This window comes from Macaca mulatta, chromosome 12 (assembly GCF_049350105.2).
Source record: "Macaca mulatta isolate MMU2019108-1 chromosome 12, T2T-MMU8v2.0, whole genome shotgun sequence".
NCBI classification, from domain to species: Eukaryota; Metazoa; Chordata; class Mammalia; order Primates; family Cercopithecidae; genus Macaca; species Macaca mulatta.
This window is the reverse complement of record NC_133417.1, coordinates 57,664,864-57,677,832: the sequence shown is the minus strand read 5'-3', so window position 1 is coordinate 57,677,832 and position 12,969 is coordinate 57,664,864. Positions and strand designations below refer to the sequence as shown.

Sequence of the window (12,969 nt, the reverse complement as noted above, 5' to 3'; positions counted from 1 at the left end):
CCTGCCCTCGAACATGACTCCAAGTTCTTCGGCTTTTGGACTCCTGGACTTACACCAGTGGTTCTCGGGCCATTGGCCACAGACTGCAGGCTGCACTGTTGGCTTCCCTTCCTTTGAGGTTTTGGGACTCGGACTGAACCAGTACTGGCTTCCTTGCTCAACTTGCATACGGCCTATTGTGGGACTTCACCTGTGGTCGTGTGAATCAATTCTTAATAAACTCCCTTTCACGTATACGTATATCCTATTCTGTCCGTCTACAGAACCCTAATACAGATGGTTTCTGGCACTTGACATAATCAAGAGAATGGGCAGAAATGGGAAAATAGAAATCTTTTTAAATCTGACTTACCAGAAGTCTCTCAATCACATCTTTTCAAGGAAACTACTTTTCATTTTGGATATTGTCCCTGCTTCTTTGGTGTGAGTCTCCATTGATTGTATCCTTATCTTTCCCATTTCCAGTCTTTCTTATGTGTGGTGGGGGCGGGGGTGCTACTCTGCTGCTTCTGCTTTTTATTTGCATTCTTAGCTCTTTAGTTTTCAATCTTATGTCCTGATAAATGTACTTGAAGTAACAAATTACTTTTACAGTGTTTTCTCTAGGTCCTACAAATTCTGACATCTAGTATTTTCACTGTAGTTTAAGTATTTTGTTAAGTATTATTCTTCCCATTTGACAGGTAAGGAAACTGGGAAATGCTAAGATATTAAGTAACAGCTGTAGTTAAAACTCATTACGTTATATAACTAAAGAATCATATCTTGGTAACTACAGTAATATTCTTTCTGATAACACTTGAACAAGGTAGAACTGAATTTGGGGACATAATAAATTCTTGATGAAACAGCAAGATTAATAATAACTAGTTTAATTTATTCTAAAATGTCTTTTCAAGTCCCTGAGACTAATCACTAGCCACAACAATACTTACATCCTGTGGATCTTTCACAAGTAATTAAATGGAATGCTGTAAGCTACATATAAAGAGATGAGATCACCTGAGTCAGTTTCATAGTAGAGATGGATTCCAGCTGCTAGATAAGCTCATTTTGACTTGTTTTGTTGCAAATGACAAAAGCCAATGTTAACAGCAAAGGCCAAAAGAGACAAATTTATTGATTCATGTATCAAGAATGGCAGGATTGCCACCGGGCATCATGGACCAGGGTAATGCCATTAGCAATATCCCTATCAGCCTTATTCTTTCCCACTGAACCTGGCTGAACTACAGCTGCCAGCATTTCCGGGGCTTGTATTTTCCCAGCTTGGTCACATCTTAATTTCAAGTTGAAAAATCCTGGGAAGAGACTTACTTCATTTAAGTCATTTCTCTATTCTATTCATTGTAGCCAGGCAAAATGAGATTAGGATTAGCTCAGCCAGAGTTAGGTAACTATCCTTCCCTCATCATTCTGGATGATTTATATTTGGACTCTATGTCAGACGGGAGAGAGGAGGGTCATTTTCCAAAAAAGGGGAGTAACAGTCCAGAAGAAATAGGATTCCATAAAAATATCTTACAGATACATATCTCTCTATATGTATCTATATTAATACATATTTTGTAGGTATATATAGTCATGTTTGGCTTAATGACAGGGATATATTCTGAAAAAAGTGTCATTAGGCAATTTCATCATTGTGTGAACATCAGAGTGTACTTACACAAACCTAGATGGTATAGCCTACTAGACACCTAGGCTATATGGTATAGCTTATTGTTCCTAGACTATAAGCCTGTACTGCATGTTACTGTACTGAAAATTGCAGGCAACTGTAACACGATGGTAAATATTTGTGTATCTAAACAGAGAAAAGGTATAGTAATAAAATGCAGTGTTATAATCTTACTGAGGAATTCACTGTCATAAGCACGGTTTGTTGTGACCAAAATGCTGTTATATGGCACATGACTGTCTAGGGTCTACGTATCTCTGGGGTCTACTGTTAATAACTTTCTTAGTCATTAGACACAAAGAATCTGGAGGGAGCCACTCACATTGGTGGTGGGTGGGAATACAGAGGGGTGGAGAGAAGATAAATTACTTGTATACATCTTTGCAATGAAAGGGCCCTTTGGAGTCAAAGGGTGAGGAGTTTAAGGGTGCAGGAAGGAAGGCAGGGAGTGAAAACAGATTCACTGCAACCACCACTCTGGTAGGAATACTTAAGCCATGGGATTGATATGTAGATACCCCCCCCCCAACACACTTCAGATAATTTAAATTGGAGCAGTATTAGTCATTTGCAACCAAAGAGTTTTGAATAGTAAAAGAAATGCTAGACTTTTAGAAATCTTGTTTAGTCAGTAAGAACATTCAGTAGATAATAAGGGAACACACTGCACAAATTCATTCCCACTTAGCCTGAATAAGCAGTCTGACTACACAATGCTTTCTTATTGTAAGTTTTCCTATGGCCAGGGAAAACAGCTTTGGAAATAGCCCATCTTTCTAAAATTGAGGTAACTTTCTAAATATCAAAGGTGTTTAATAACAGAGGGGAAAAATTAAGGCTTCATTACTTAGAAAACAAAATATCACAATTACAGAAGCGCATTTAAAGAGGAAAATTATAAAATTATATGAACTATATGTAGTTTTTAATATCTAGTATCAAAACACCTCTTCTACTTTGGTAACTAAATTTTTGAGATTAAGAACAAACTAGTTCAATCATTCTCACATACAAAAATTTCATGTTTATATTTATTAAAAACAAAATAATGCAAGTTCTGTTAAAGAACAATATATACACCAAGATAAATATTTGGAATTGTGGAAATAGAAATAGTAAAAATTTCAAATTTCTCAATATTTTAATGACTTAAATAATTTACCTGTTTTCAGGCATTTTTTGTTAAAAATAAACGTATTTAATTTTAAACTTAGGTCAATGTGCTTTTTTGCTTTTTTTAAAGAAAAAATTAGTAAAAATGGCAGGTACTAGGTTTGCACTAGCTAAAAAAATAATATTTACAGTTGTCTAGATGTAATAATTTTAAAAACATACAAATTCAATGTGTAGTATGAAAATACATTAAAAAACACATAAGGAACTATGCCCCATAAAAATATAAATGCAACTTCTATTAATTATATGAATATCAAAAATTAAATATTCTGATTTAAAAGTAGCTTCTATGAAAGTCGGAGTAGTAGGCATTATTTGCTTTCCTAAATGTATAAATAAGAAGTATTTCTACCTTAACTAAACAGAAATATCAGTATTTCTTAGCAAAAAATGTAGTATGTACATGAAAAGGCAAGCATTGTCCTGTATTCAAGTTTTTGAGTTTAAATTACATTAAAATGTTTTCTACAACTTGAAAGAACTACACACACAAAAGTAAAAAGATGAGGTAAACATCTTATACTCTGAAGAAAGTACTTAATACTCAGATATTGCCAATTAATCTGTATCTTAATACTCAGACATTCTAAAACAATGCTTTAAAAAGTCTTCCACAATGATGATGATTGTGATAAATATCTGAACTACATAATGAACAGCAGGTTTCTCAGTCTTCTGAGTAGACAATGATGCTCCTTCTTGTTATTAGAAAACAATCATGATTAAGTTTTGCCAACAATATTGCTCCAGTGTGGGTTTACATGAGGCACCATGCTACAGTAAGAGCAGCTACGATGCCATTCAAAATCGCCATGCTATAGCCCATGTGGAAAGAATGTCCAGTCAGTTTCCTAGAAAAAAAGAAAAACACAAATCAAAAAAGGAAAAATGTAATGTGGTATAAAAAAGACACCAAAAGTTTTCATCAAAAATACTTATGACCTTGGAGTGTATTTCCCAAATGTTCACATATGAATACAAAACTTAAAAAAAGAATATTGGACATCTGCAGGATAAATAGTAGATAGCTCTTATTAAGTTCTATGTCAAAACTGTACTGGTTAACAAATATAGTTGTTTCGATTTCATTACTGATGAGTAATGCTGAGTTTCATCCCTATATTTCTTTACTGTGTTTCATTGTCACTGTGTGTAGCCATAACCTAATTCTAAGGTATAAGTTTTGTTATTTTACAAACAGTTCTTTCATTAATTAGCAGTGTGTTTCCCTGCTGTCTGTTCTTACTTTAACTTAAAATACATATTATTTCAAGTATTTGTTCTGTTTGCACCACTTTTAGGTTATATGAAGGAACTCCCTATGTCATTTATAGATATTTCAGCTATAAATCTAACAGGTTACTTAACTGAAGTGGTTTTCAATGAGTTCTTAAGAATCAGCAAAGACATATCTCTTTTATGATTGCTAGGAGTGCCGACGAGTTTAATAACTTTTATGTGCATGATATGCCCTGACATTTGTTTCCTTTATCTTGTAACAATCTTACAACAGTTTTTCCCACTAACTGTATTGCAATAATACTATTTGCTTATCCTAATAAGAATGAGACATATTAAAAAGAAAACAAGGTAGTATCCCATTGGGACTCTCTAGAAGGCAGAACAGAATACTCCCCCTTCTGGAGCATAACAAATTGAGGACATACAGGAAGATGTACTAGCAGAAGTAAAAGCCAAAAGACAAAAGCAGTAAGGGCCCCGGACTGAGAGGGTCATAATACCCATATCCTGTCCTCCTTTCCTAAGGAGCAGCCAAAGCCAGAGAAGCACTTAGCTCTGAATTAACACTTGAAGAGCACCTCATAGTGATTCCAGTCGCACAGTATCTGTGACAGAGACTGAAGAAGGTACATTCTTCAAAGGACAGCCCTTTGCATTCATCTGAAGCTACACAGACCCTGATGCTTCCTGACGGTCCCCTGCTCTGTTCCAAAGGAGTTATTATTTACTCTTTTGACTCAACCTTTCTTTACCCAACTAGGGCTAGTCTAAGACACTTCTCATGTGCTATTAAGGGTTAACCTACCTAGCTATATTACCTATCTATCGTAAAAGTTATAATGCTTTGTCCCTTTAAAAAAGAAAGTCCTCAAATATATACTGATGACTAGTGAACAGAAACCTAATCATAAAATTGAACAATCAGCATTATCATTCATCATAAAATATTTAGTGATGATCCGAAAAACTTTTAAATTAATACAGTTCAGTCTTCCATATCAGCTGGTTCCACATCCGCAAAATGAACCAAGCAGGTAGAATATATTTGGAAAAAACAAATGCATCAGCACAGAACACGTATAGACTTTTTACCCTTGTCAAACCCTGAACAATACAACAACTATTTATAAAACATTTACATTGTATTAGGTATATTATAAATAATCCAGAGATGTTTTAAAGTATATGAGAGGATAGGCTTAGGTTATACGCAAATACTAAGCCATTTTGTATGAGACTTTGAGTATCCTCAGATGTTGACACCTGTGTGGAATCCTGGAACCAATCCATTACAGATAAAGGGGGATGACTGTACTCACCAGATAAAGTTAATCATCAAAAGGTTCCCAGAGTTAATTGTTCTATTTTAGTAGTTTGTGATCCTCACAATCCCACAAAAATAGAAAAAACTTTAAAGTTCAGTTTACTAAGCCGACGACTACAATGTTGGTATAATTGAATTTCACTGAGATGTATATGCTCAAATGTTCAGTGACTTCCTTACTAAGCAGGCAGAGCAATGCATTTTAATGGCAATGAAAAAATGCTTGGGAGTGGTGGTTCCTAGTTTTTCTGTCATCTCAAATGTACCATATTCCCACTGGGAACACTGTAGCAATTGTCGCAGACTACTGCTAGGCAAAGGACTTAAATCTTTGAAAAATCACTTAATTTAAAGCTTCTTTTCAAAATATTCACCATGATTTTCCTCTTTGGAGGAAGACACAGACAGTCCCTGCAGGCTTTCTCTCTTGTGACTCTAATTTGTGATCTCTAAAGTCTGTTAATAAAGACTGAAGAAATTATGGTTCTCCTTTGTCAAAACTCTATAGAGGACTTGTTTAAAAGTGACTCAAGTAAAATGAAAATATTATCTTTAATTAATGAGTTTAATATCTTCAACAAATGATAATTAAATACTATGTCTACCTCATCCAATCTATATCTATACATGCATTTCACTTTTTTAATCAAAGCATACTAGTAAAATACAAATGTCTAACATTTGTATACAGTTCAATGAATTTTTACTGTGGTAGACTCTCATGTACTCACCAACCACATAAAGATAGAGAATGTTTCTCGCACCGCAAAAAGCTCCCTTTTAAATATTCAACTTAATCTCCTGCAGATCTTGAGGTAACTGCAAAACTGAGGGCTGTCACCAGGATTAGTTTCACTTGCTCTTGAAACTACACCTACACGGCATCATACAATATATATTTTTCTGTGTCTGGCTTCTTTCGCTCAGTACTGTCTTTGTGAGATTCGTCCATGTTGTACGTAGTATTAGTTTGTTCTTTTTTACTGCAGTATATAGCAACATGTATTTACTGATTTTACTACTGATGGGTGTTTCCAGTTTGGGGCTCCTACATATAGAGACACTGTGAACATGTTTTCGGTGGGTGGTGGGCATCTGCACTTATTTCTCTTGGATAGATCCTAGGAGTAAAACTGCTGAGTTATAAGGTAGATAAAAATTAGGCTTTAGTAGAAAGCATGAAACATTTTCCCCAAATAGTTGTACCAATTTACATTCCACTAGCAATGTATGAGTTTAAGTTGTTCCACATCATCATGAACACTTCATATTATCAGTGTTTTAAATTTTAACCATTTTAGTGGGTCTGCAGAGTATGTTGTAGTGGTTTCAATATTTATTTTTCTGACAACTAATGTACTTACTGACCATTCAGAAAGCCTCTTTTTTGATGTTTGTGTTCAAAACTTTTTCTCATTTTTTCTATTGGTTTATAGAGTTCTTTACATATTTTAGATACCAATCTTTTGTTAAAGATATATATTGTGAATAATGTTTATGGTGTGTCTTTTTTTACTCTCTTAATAAGATCTTTTGATAAACAGAAGTTCTTAATTTGAATAAAGTCCCAGTTAGTATTTTAAAAAATGGCTAGTGCTTTTGGTGGCTTTTTCATTAAATTTTTGACTACTCCAAGGTTATGAAGATACTTGGTATCTTAATAAGGTTTTACTTTTCTTCTTTTGATATTTAGCTCTATAATTCATCTCAAATTAATGTGTATTTTTTGTGTTACAGGACAACTGAACACAAAAGAATGAATTTGGCCCTCTACCTTACACAATATACAAAATATACTCAAAATGGACCAAAGACCTAAATACAAGAACTAAGACTATAAAAGTCTTAGAAGGAAACATAGGTATAAATCTTCATGACCTTGAATTAAGCAACAGATTCTTAGATATGACAACAAAAGCACAAGAAACTAAAGAAAAAACATAAATTAGACATCATCTAATTAAAAACCTTTGTGATTCCGAGGACATCACTAAATGAAAACCCACAAAATGGAGGTAAATATTTGCAAATCATATATCTGATAGGGTCTACTATCTAAGATATAAAATAACTCTTATAAGTAAAAAATAAAAAGACAAAGAGTCAAATTTTTAAAAGGATTTGAATTTTTAACTTCAAATTTTTAAAAGGATTTTAAGAGGATTTGGATAGACAATTATCCAAAGACGATATACATACAAATAGCCAACAAGGACATGAAAAGCTGATGATGCTCAATGTCATTAGTTATATGGAAATGGAAATCAAAACCACAAGAGATACTACGCATCATACTCACTACTTGGATGGTTATAATTTAAAAAAAGAAAAAGAAAACAAGTGTTGGTGAGGATGTGGGGAAATCAGAAGTCTTTTTTTTTTTTTTTTTTTTCCAGAAATAAAACCTTATGTTTATGGTCAGCTGGTTTTCAACAAGTGCTAAGACAATTCAATGGGTAAAGAATAGTCATTTCAACAGATGGTGCCATGACAAATGGATATTCACATGCAAAAGAATTAAGTTGGACCCCAACATCACACCATATAAAAATTTTTTTAATTATTATTATTAGTATTATACTTTAAGTTCCACAATGAGATACCATCTCACATCAGTTAGAATGGCAATCATTAAAAAGTCAGGAAACAACAGGTGCTGGAAAGGATGTGGAGAAATAGGAACACTTTTACACTGTTGGTGGGATTGTAAACTAGTTCAACCATTATGGAAAACAGTATGGCGATTCCTCAAGGATCTAGAACCAGATGTACCATATGACCCAGCCATCCCATTACTGGGGATATACCCAAAGGATTATAAATCTTGCTGCTATAAAGACACATGCACACGTATGTTCATTGCAGCACTATTCACAATAGCAAAGACTTGGAATCAACCCAAATGTCCATCAGTGACAGACTGGATTAAGAAAATGTGGCACATATACACCATGGAATACTATGCAGCCATAAAAAAGGATGAGTTTGTGTCCTTTGTAGGGACATGGATGCAGCTGGAAACCATCATTCTTAGCAAACTATCACAAGAACAGAAAACCAAACACCGCATGTTCTCACTCATAGGTGGGAACTGAACAATGAGATCACTTGGACTCGGGAAGGGGGACATCACACACCGGGGCCTATCACGGGGAGGGGGGAGGGGGGAGGGATTGCATTGGGAGTTATACCTGATGTAAATGATGAGTTTTTGGGTGCTGACGAGTTGATGGGTGCAGCACAGCAACATGGCACAAGTATACATATGTAACAAACCTGCACGTTATGCACATGTACCCAGAAGTCTTATACATCGCTGGTGGGAATGTAAAATGATACAGCTGCTGTAGGAAACAGTTTGGAGGTTTCTTAAACCCAACATATGACCCAACAATTCCACTCTAGGCATATATCCAAGAAAACTGAAAACAAGTTCACACAAAAACTTGTACCTCAGTGTTCATAGCAACATTATTCCTAATAGTCAAAAAGTAGAACTACCCAAATGTCTATCAACTGATGAATGGATAAAAAAATGGTATACCCATATGTAAAATAATTCAGCCTTAAAAAGGAATGAAGTACTGACATATGCCACAATGTGGATGAACCTTGAAAACAGTATGCTAAGTGAAAGGAGTAAACAAAAAAGAATACATTAAAAAAAAAAATCTGTATGATTCCATTTATATGAAATGTCCAGAATAAGCAAACCCATAGACAAAAAGTAGACAATGGGTTTCCAGGGGATAGAGGGAGGGGGAAATGGTGGAGTGATTGCTAATGGGTATGGGGTTTTCATTTTGGAGTGACAGAAATGTTCTAGAATTAGAAAGCAGTGATGGTTGCTGAATATTGTTATTCAGTAGTTTTTAGTGAAAATATTAAAAATTACTGAATCATTTTAAAAGAGTAAAGTTTTATCCTATGTAAATTATATCTCAATAAAAAAAAAACCACTTTACTGTCAGACATTAAAAGAGAACCTGGGCCGGGCGCGGTGGCTCACACCTGTAATCCCAGCACTTTGGGAGGCCGAGGCAGGCATATCACGAGGTCAGGAGATCTAGACCATCCTGGCTAACACAGTGAAACCCCGTACCTACTAAAAATACAAACAATTAGCCAGGCACTGTGGCGGGCGCCTGTAGTCCCAGCTACTCAGGAGGCTGAGGCAGGAGAATGGTGTGAACCCGGGAGGTGGAGCTTACAGTGAGCCAAGATCAAGTCACTGCACTCCAGCCTGGGAGACAGAGCGAGACTCTGTCTAGGAAAAAAAAATAAAAAAAAAATAAAGAGGACCTGAATGAAGGGAGGTATCTATCATAACGTGGGAATACTCAGCACTGTCAAGGTGTCAATTTCTTTCTTTCTTTTTTAAATAAACACCTATAAATTCAATGAGATCTCAGTAGTAGTTCAATAGGATTCTTCTTGGTAGAAAATTGACATTTTGTGTTCTCACTCATAGGTGGGAATTGAACAATGAGAACACTTGGACACAAGAAGGAGAACATCACACACCAGGGCCTGTTGTGGGGTGGGTGGAGGGGGGAGGGATAGCATTAGGAGATATTCCTGATGTAAATAACGAGTTAATGGGTGAGGCACACCAACATGGCCATGTATACGTTTGTAACAAACCTGCATGTTGTGCACATGTACTCTAGAACTTAAATTAAAAAAAAAAAAAAGGAAATTGACATTTTGATACTCAGTTCACCGATACAATAAATGTGCAAAAAGAATAAATATTCTAAAAATTCAAATCATAACCTACAATCAAAGTAGTTTTAAAAAGAAGTAAACTGATGCAGAAATAAAAAAGACATTTGAATAGACTACAGACTACAGGATCTAAAAACAGATCTATGTTTCTGAGTGTATGTATGTGGGTGGTGGTGAGGAGATGTTTTACCAATAAGGCATTTTTAAGTCAGAGGAACAAAACCTACAATTATTTCTTTACAGGTTCTTTCCTCCTTATTCCTAAGAATCAGTTTTTTATTTAGCAGTATAGAAATAATCAAGATTCAGCTTATTTTCAAAAGAGGTGTCATATCTACATGGAGTAAAAAGAATGGTGGCTTCCTTTCAGTCTTCTGCTTTTATTTTTTTTCTTTTTGAGACAGGGTCTCACTCTGTTACCCAGGCGGGACTGCAGAGGCATGATCATGGCTCATTGCAGCCTCCACCTCTAGGGGCTCTGGTGATCCTCCCACTTCAGCCTCCCAAGTGACTGGTGAGGCAGGAGAATAGGGTCTAGGGGCAGGGAATTCGAGGCCAGTCTGTGCTAACTTCCTAAAAGAGAAACATCAAGGTCTGGGGGCAGGGAATCTAAGGCCAATTTGTGATAATTTCCTAAAGTTCAGTCAAAGGGAAAACACCTGGATCCAGGACAGGGAACCTAAAGCCAATTAATGCACACTTCTTAAAGCTAAACCGAAAGGAAAAACCCCATCTCCCCACGCCAGAGTAACAAAGGATCAAAGACTATTATTCTCCCTACAACCTTCCCGCTTCCACTACATCTCAGATGGAAAGGGCAAACGTCCTGCACAGGATGCCAATTCACCTCAGCCTTTAATTAGCAAAAGACCAAATCCTTCATCCAGATGAGAGGCAGCCAATAGGGACCTCAAAAGGAGTACTTAAAACCCAGAGAACTTTGTAACCAGACCCTTGAGCCGCTTACTCGGGCCCGATTCCACCCTGTGGAGCGCTTTCTCGCTTTAACAAATCCCTGCTGTTGCTGCTTCATTCATGCATTTTGTTCCTTTGTTACTTTGAGGGTTTTGTTCATTTCTTTGTTCAAAACGCCAAGGACCTGGACAACTCACTCAAGGCCTTCCTTCAAGTAACCCTGGCACTACAGGCATGCGCCACCAAACCTGGCTAATTTTTTGTAGAGATATGGTTTTGCCATGTTGCCCAGGCTTGGTTTCAGTTTTGTTCAGTTTCATCATGGAGTCTACTATGGATTCCAGAATGGTTCTTATTATTGCAAGTCATGACCTTTTATTTCCATACTCTGAAGCAGGAAAACACTGTTATGGTAACAGAAGGGTAGAGGGGTTTGAAAAGACTGAGTGGAGAATATGTAATTTTTGTTCATTGGTTCTTCTACAATTTCATGAAGAGAAACATAAGGGAAAGGAAAGGACCTAATCCCAGAAGAATCAGCCTGATCAGGAGAAGCAACTTACCTTTATTATGTAATTTAGATCAATAAAGCAAAATGACTATAATTTCTGAAATCCTGTGTAACAGTCTAACATGGTGATGGGAATATAAATTAATATAGCCATTATGGAAAACAGTATGAAGTTTCTAAAAAATCTAAAAATGGAACTACCATATAATCCAGCAATTCCACTACTGGGTATTTATCCAAAAGAATGACAATCAGTATATTGAAGAGATACGTGTACCCCACATTTACTGCACAATAGTCAAGATATGGACTCAATCTAAGCGTCCATCAACGGATGAATGGATAAAGAAAATGTGGTACATATACATAACAGAATACTATTCAGCCATTAAAAAGAATGAAATACTATAATTCCTGGCAACATGGATGAGTCTGGGGGACATTAAGTGAAATAAGTCAGGCATAAGAAGATAAATATCACAAGTTCTCACTCACATGTGGAAGCTTAAAAAAAACGAGCTCATAGAAGTACAAAGTAGAATTGTGGTTATTAGAGGTTGAGAACGGTGGTGGGGTAGTAGGGGAAGAAACAGCAGTGGGTGGGGTGGGGGAGGATAGCAGGAGGTTAGTTAATGGATACAAAATTACGATCAGACAGGAGGAATGATTTCTACTGTTCTATAGCACTTTAGAGTAAATATGGTTAACAATAACTTACTGCGTATTTTCAAAAAGCTTTAAGAGAAGATTTTGAATGCTCACAATACAAAGAAATGATAAATGTTTTCAGTGACAGATACGTTAATTAGCCTGATTTGATCATTATACATTGTATCAAACTATCATTCATTCTGTATTCCACTAATGAATATGATTATTATGTGTCAACTAAAAATAAAAAAAAAGTCAAGCATGGGAAAATTGATCAGATAAAAATTAAAAAATTTCCATTCAAGTAAAACTATAGCATTATTTATTATTAATACTGCCAAACTTCAAAAGTGGGTAGTGGATAAGATTGCATTACTGAATGAGGTAAAAGATAAAAACAAGAAAAAAAATCCCATGGTTTCAATGGCAACATAATAGAAATGTTGCACTTTGAAGACCTTCCATTTTACTTCAAAATTTACAAGGCTTATATATTTTTTGAAAATGGCATGACTATTTGTGGAGATGTTACTACAATTATTATTTGCATATATAAATGTGACAGGTTAAAACAAATTCACAAAGAAATTCCAAGTTGCTGACATTCTCTCCATATACTTAAATACACTGAATTTTCCTAAAACATTCCTTTGCTTAAATGTGTTAACTGGATATAAAATGTAAACGAGCAGAGCAAACAATATTATTAACAAGGCTAAGTTTCCTTAATGATACAAGTTT

At 35.5% G+C, this 12,969-nt stretch overlaps 1 protein-coding gene across 1 annotated transcript in view; it reads right to left on the bottom strand.

The window, feature by feature from the left end:
* Positions 1-3,057: 3,057 nt before the first annotated feature.
* The window catches only part of ARL6IP6 (ADP ribosylation factor like GTPase 6 interacting protein 6), a 42,791-nt gene continuing 32,879 nt past the window's right edge, over positions 3,058-12,969 (bottom strand). The window contains 1 exon segment of the mRNA NM_001260607.1: positions 3,058-3,708. Within this exon segment, the coding sequence (NP_001247536.1) occupies positions 3,615-3,708 (94 nt within the window). The 3' untranslated portion in view covers positions 3,058-3,614.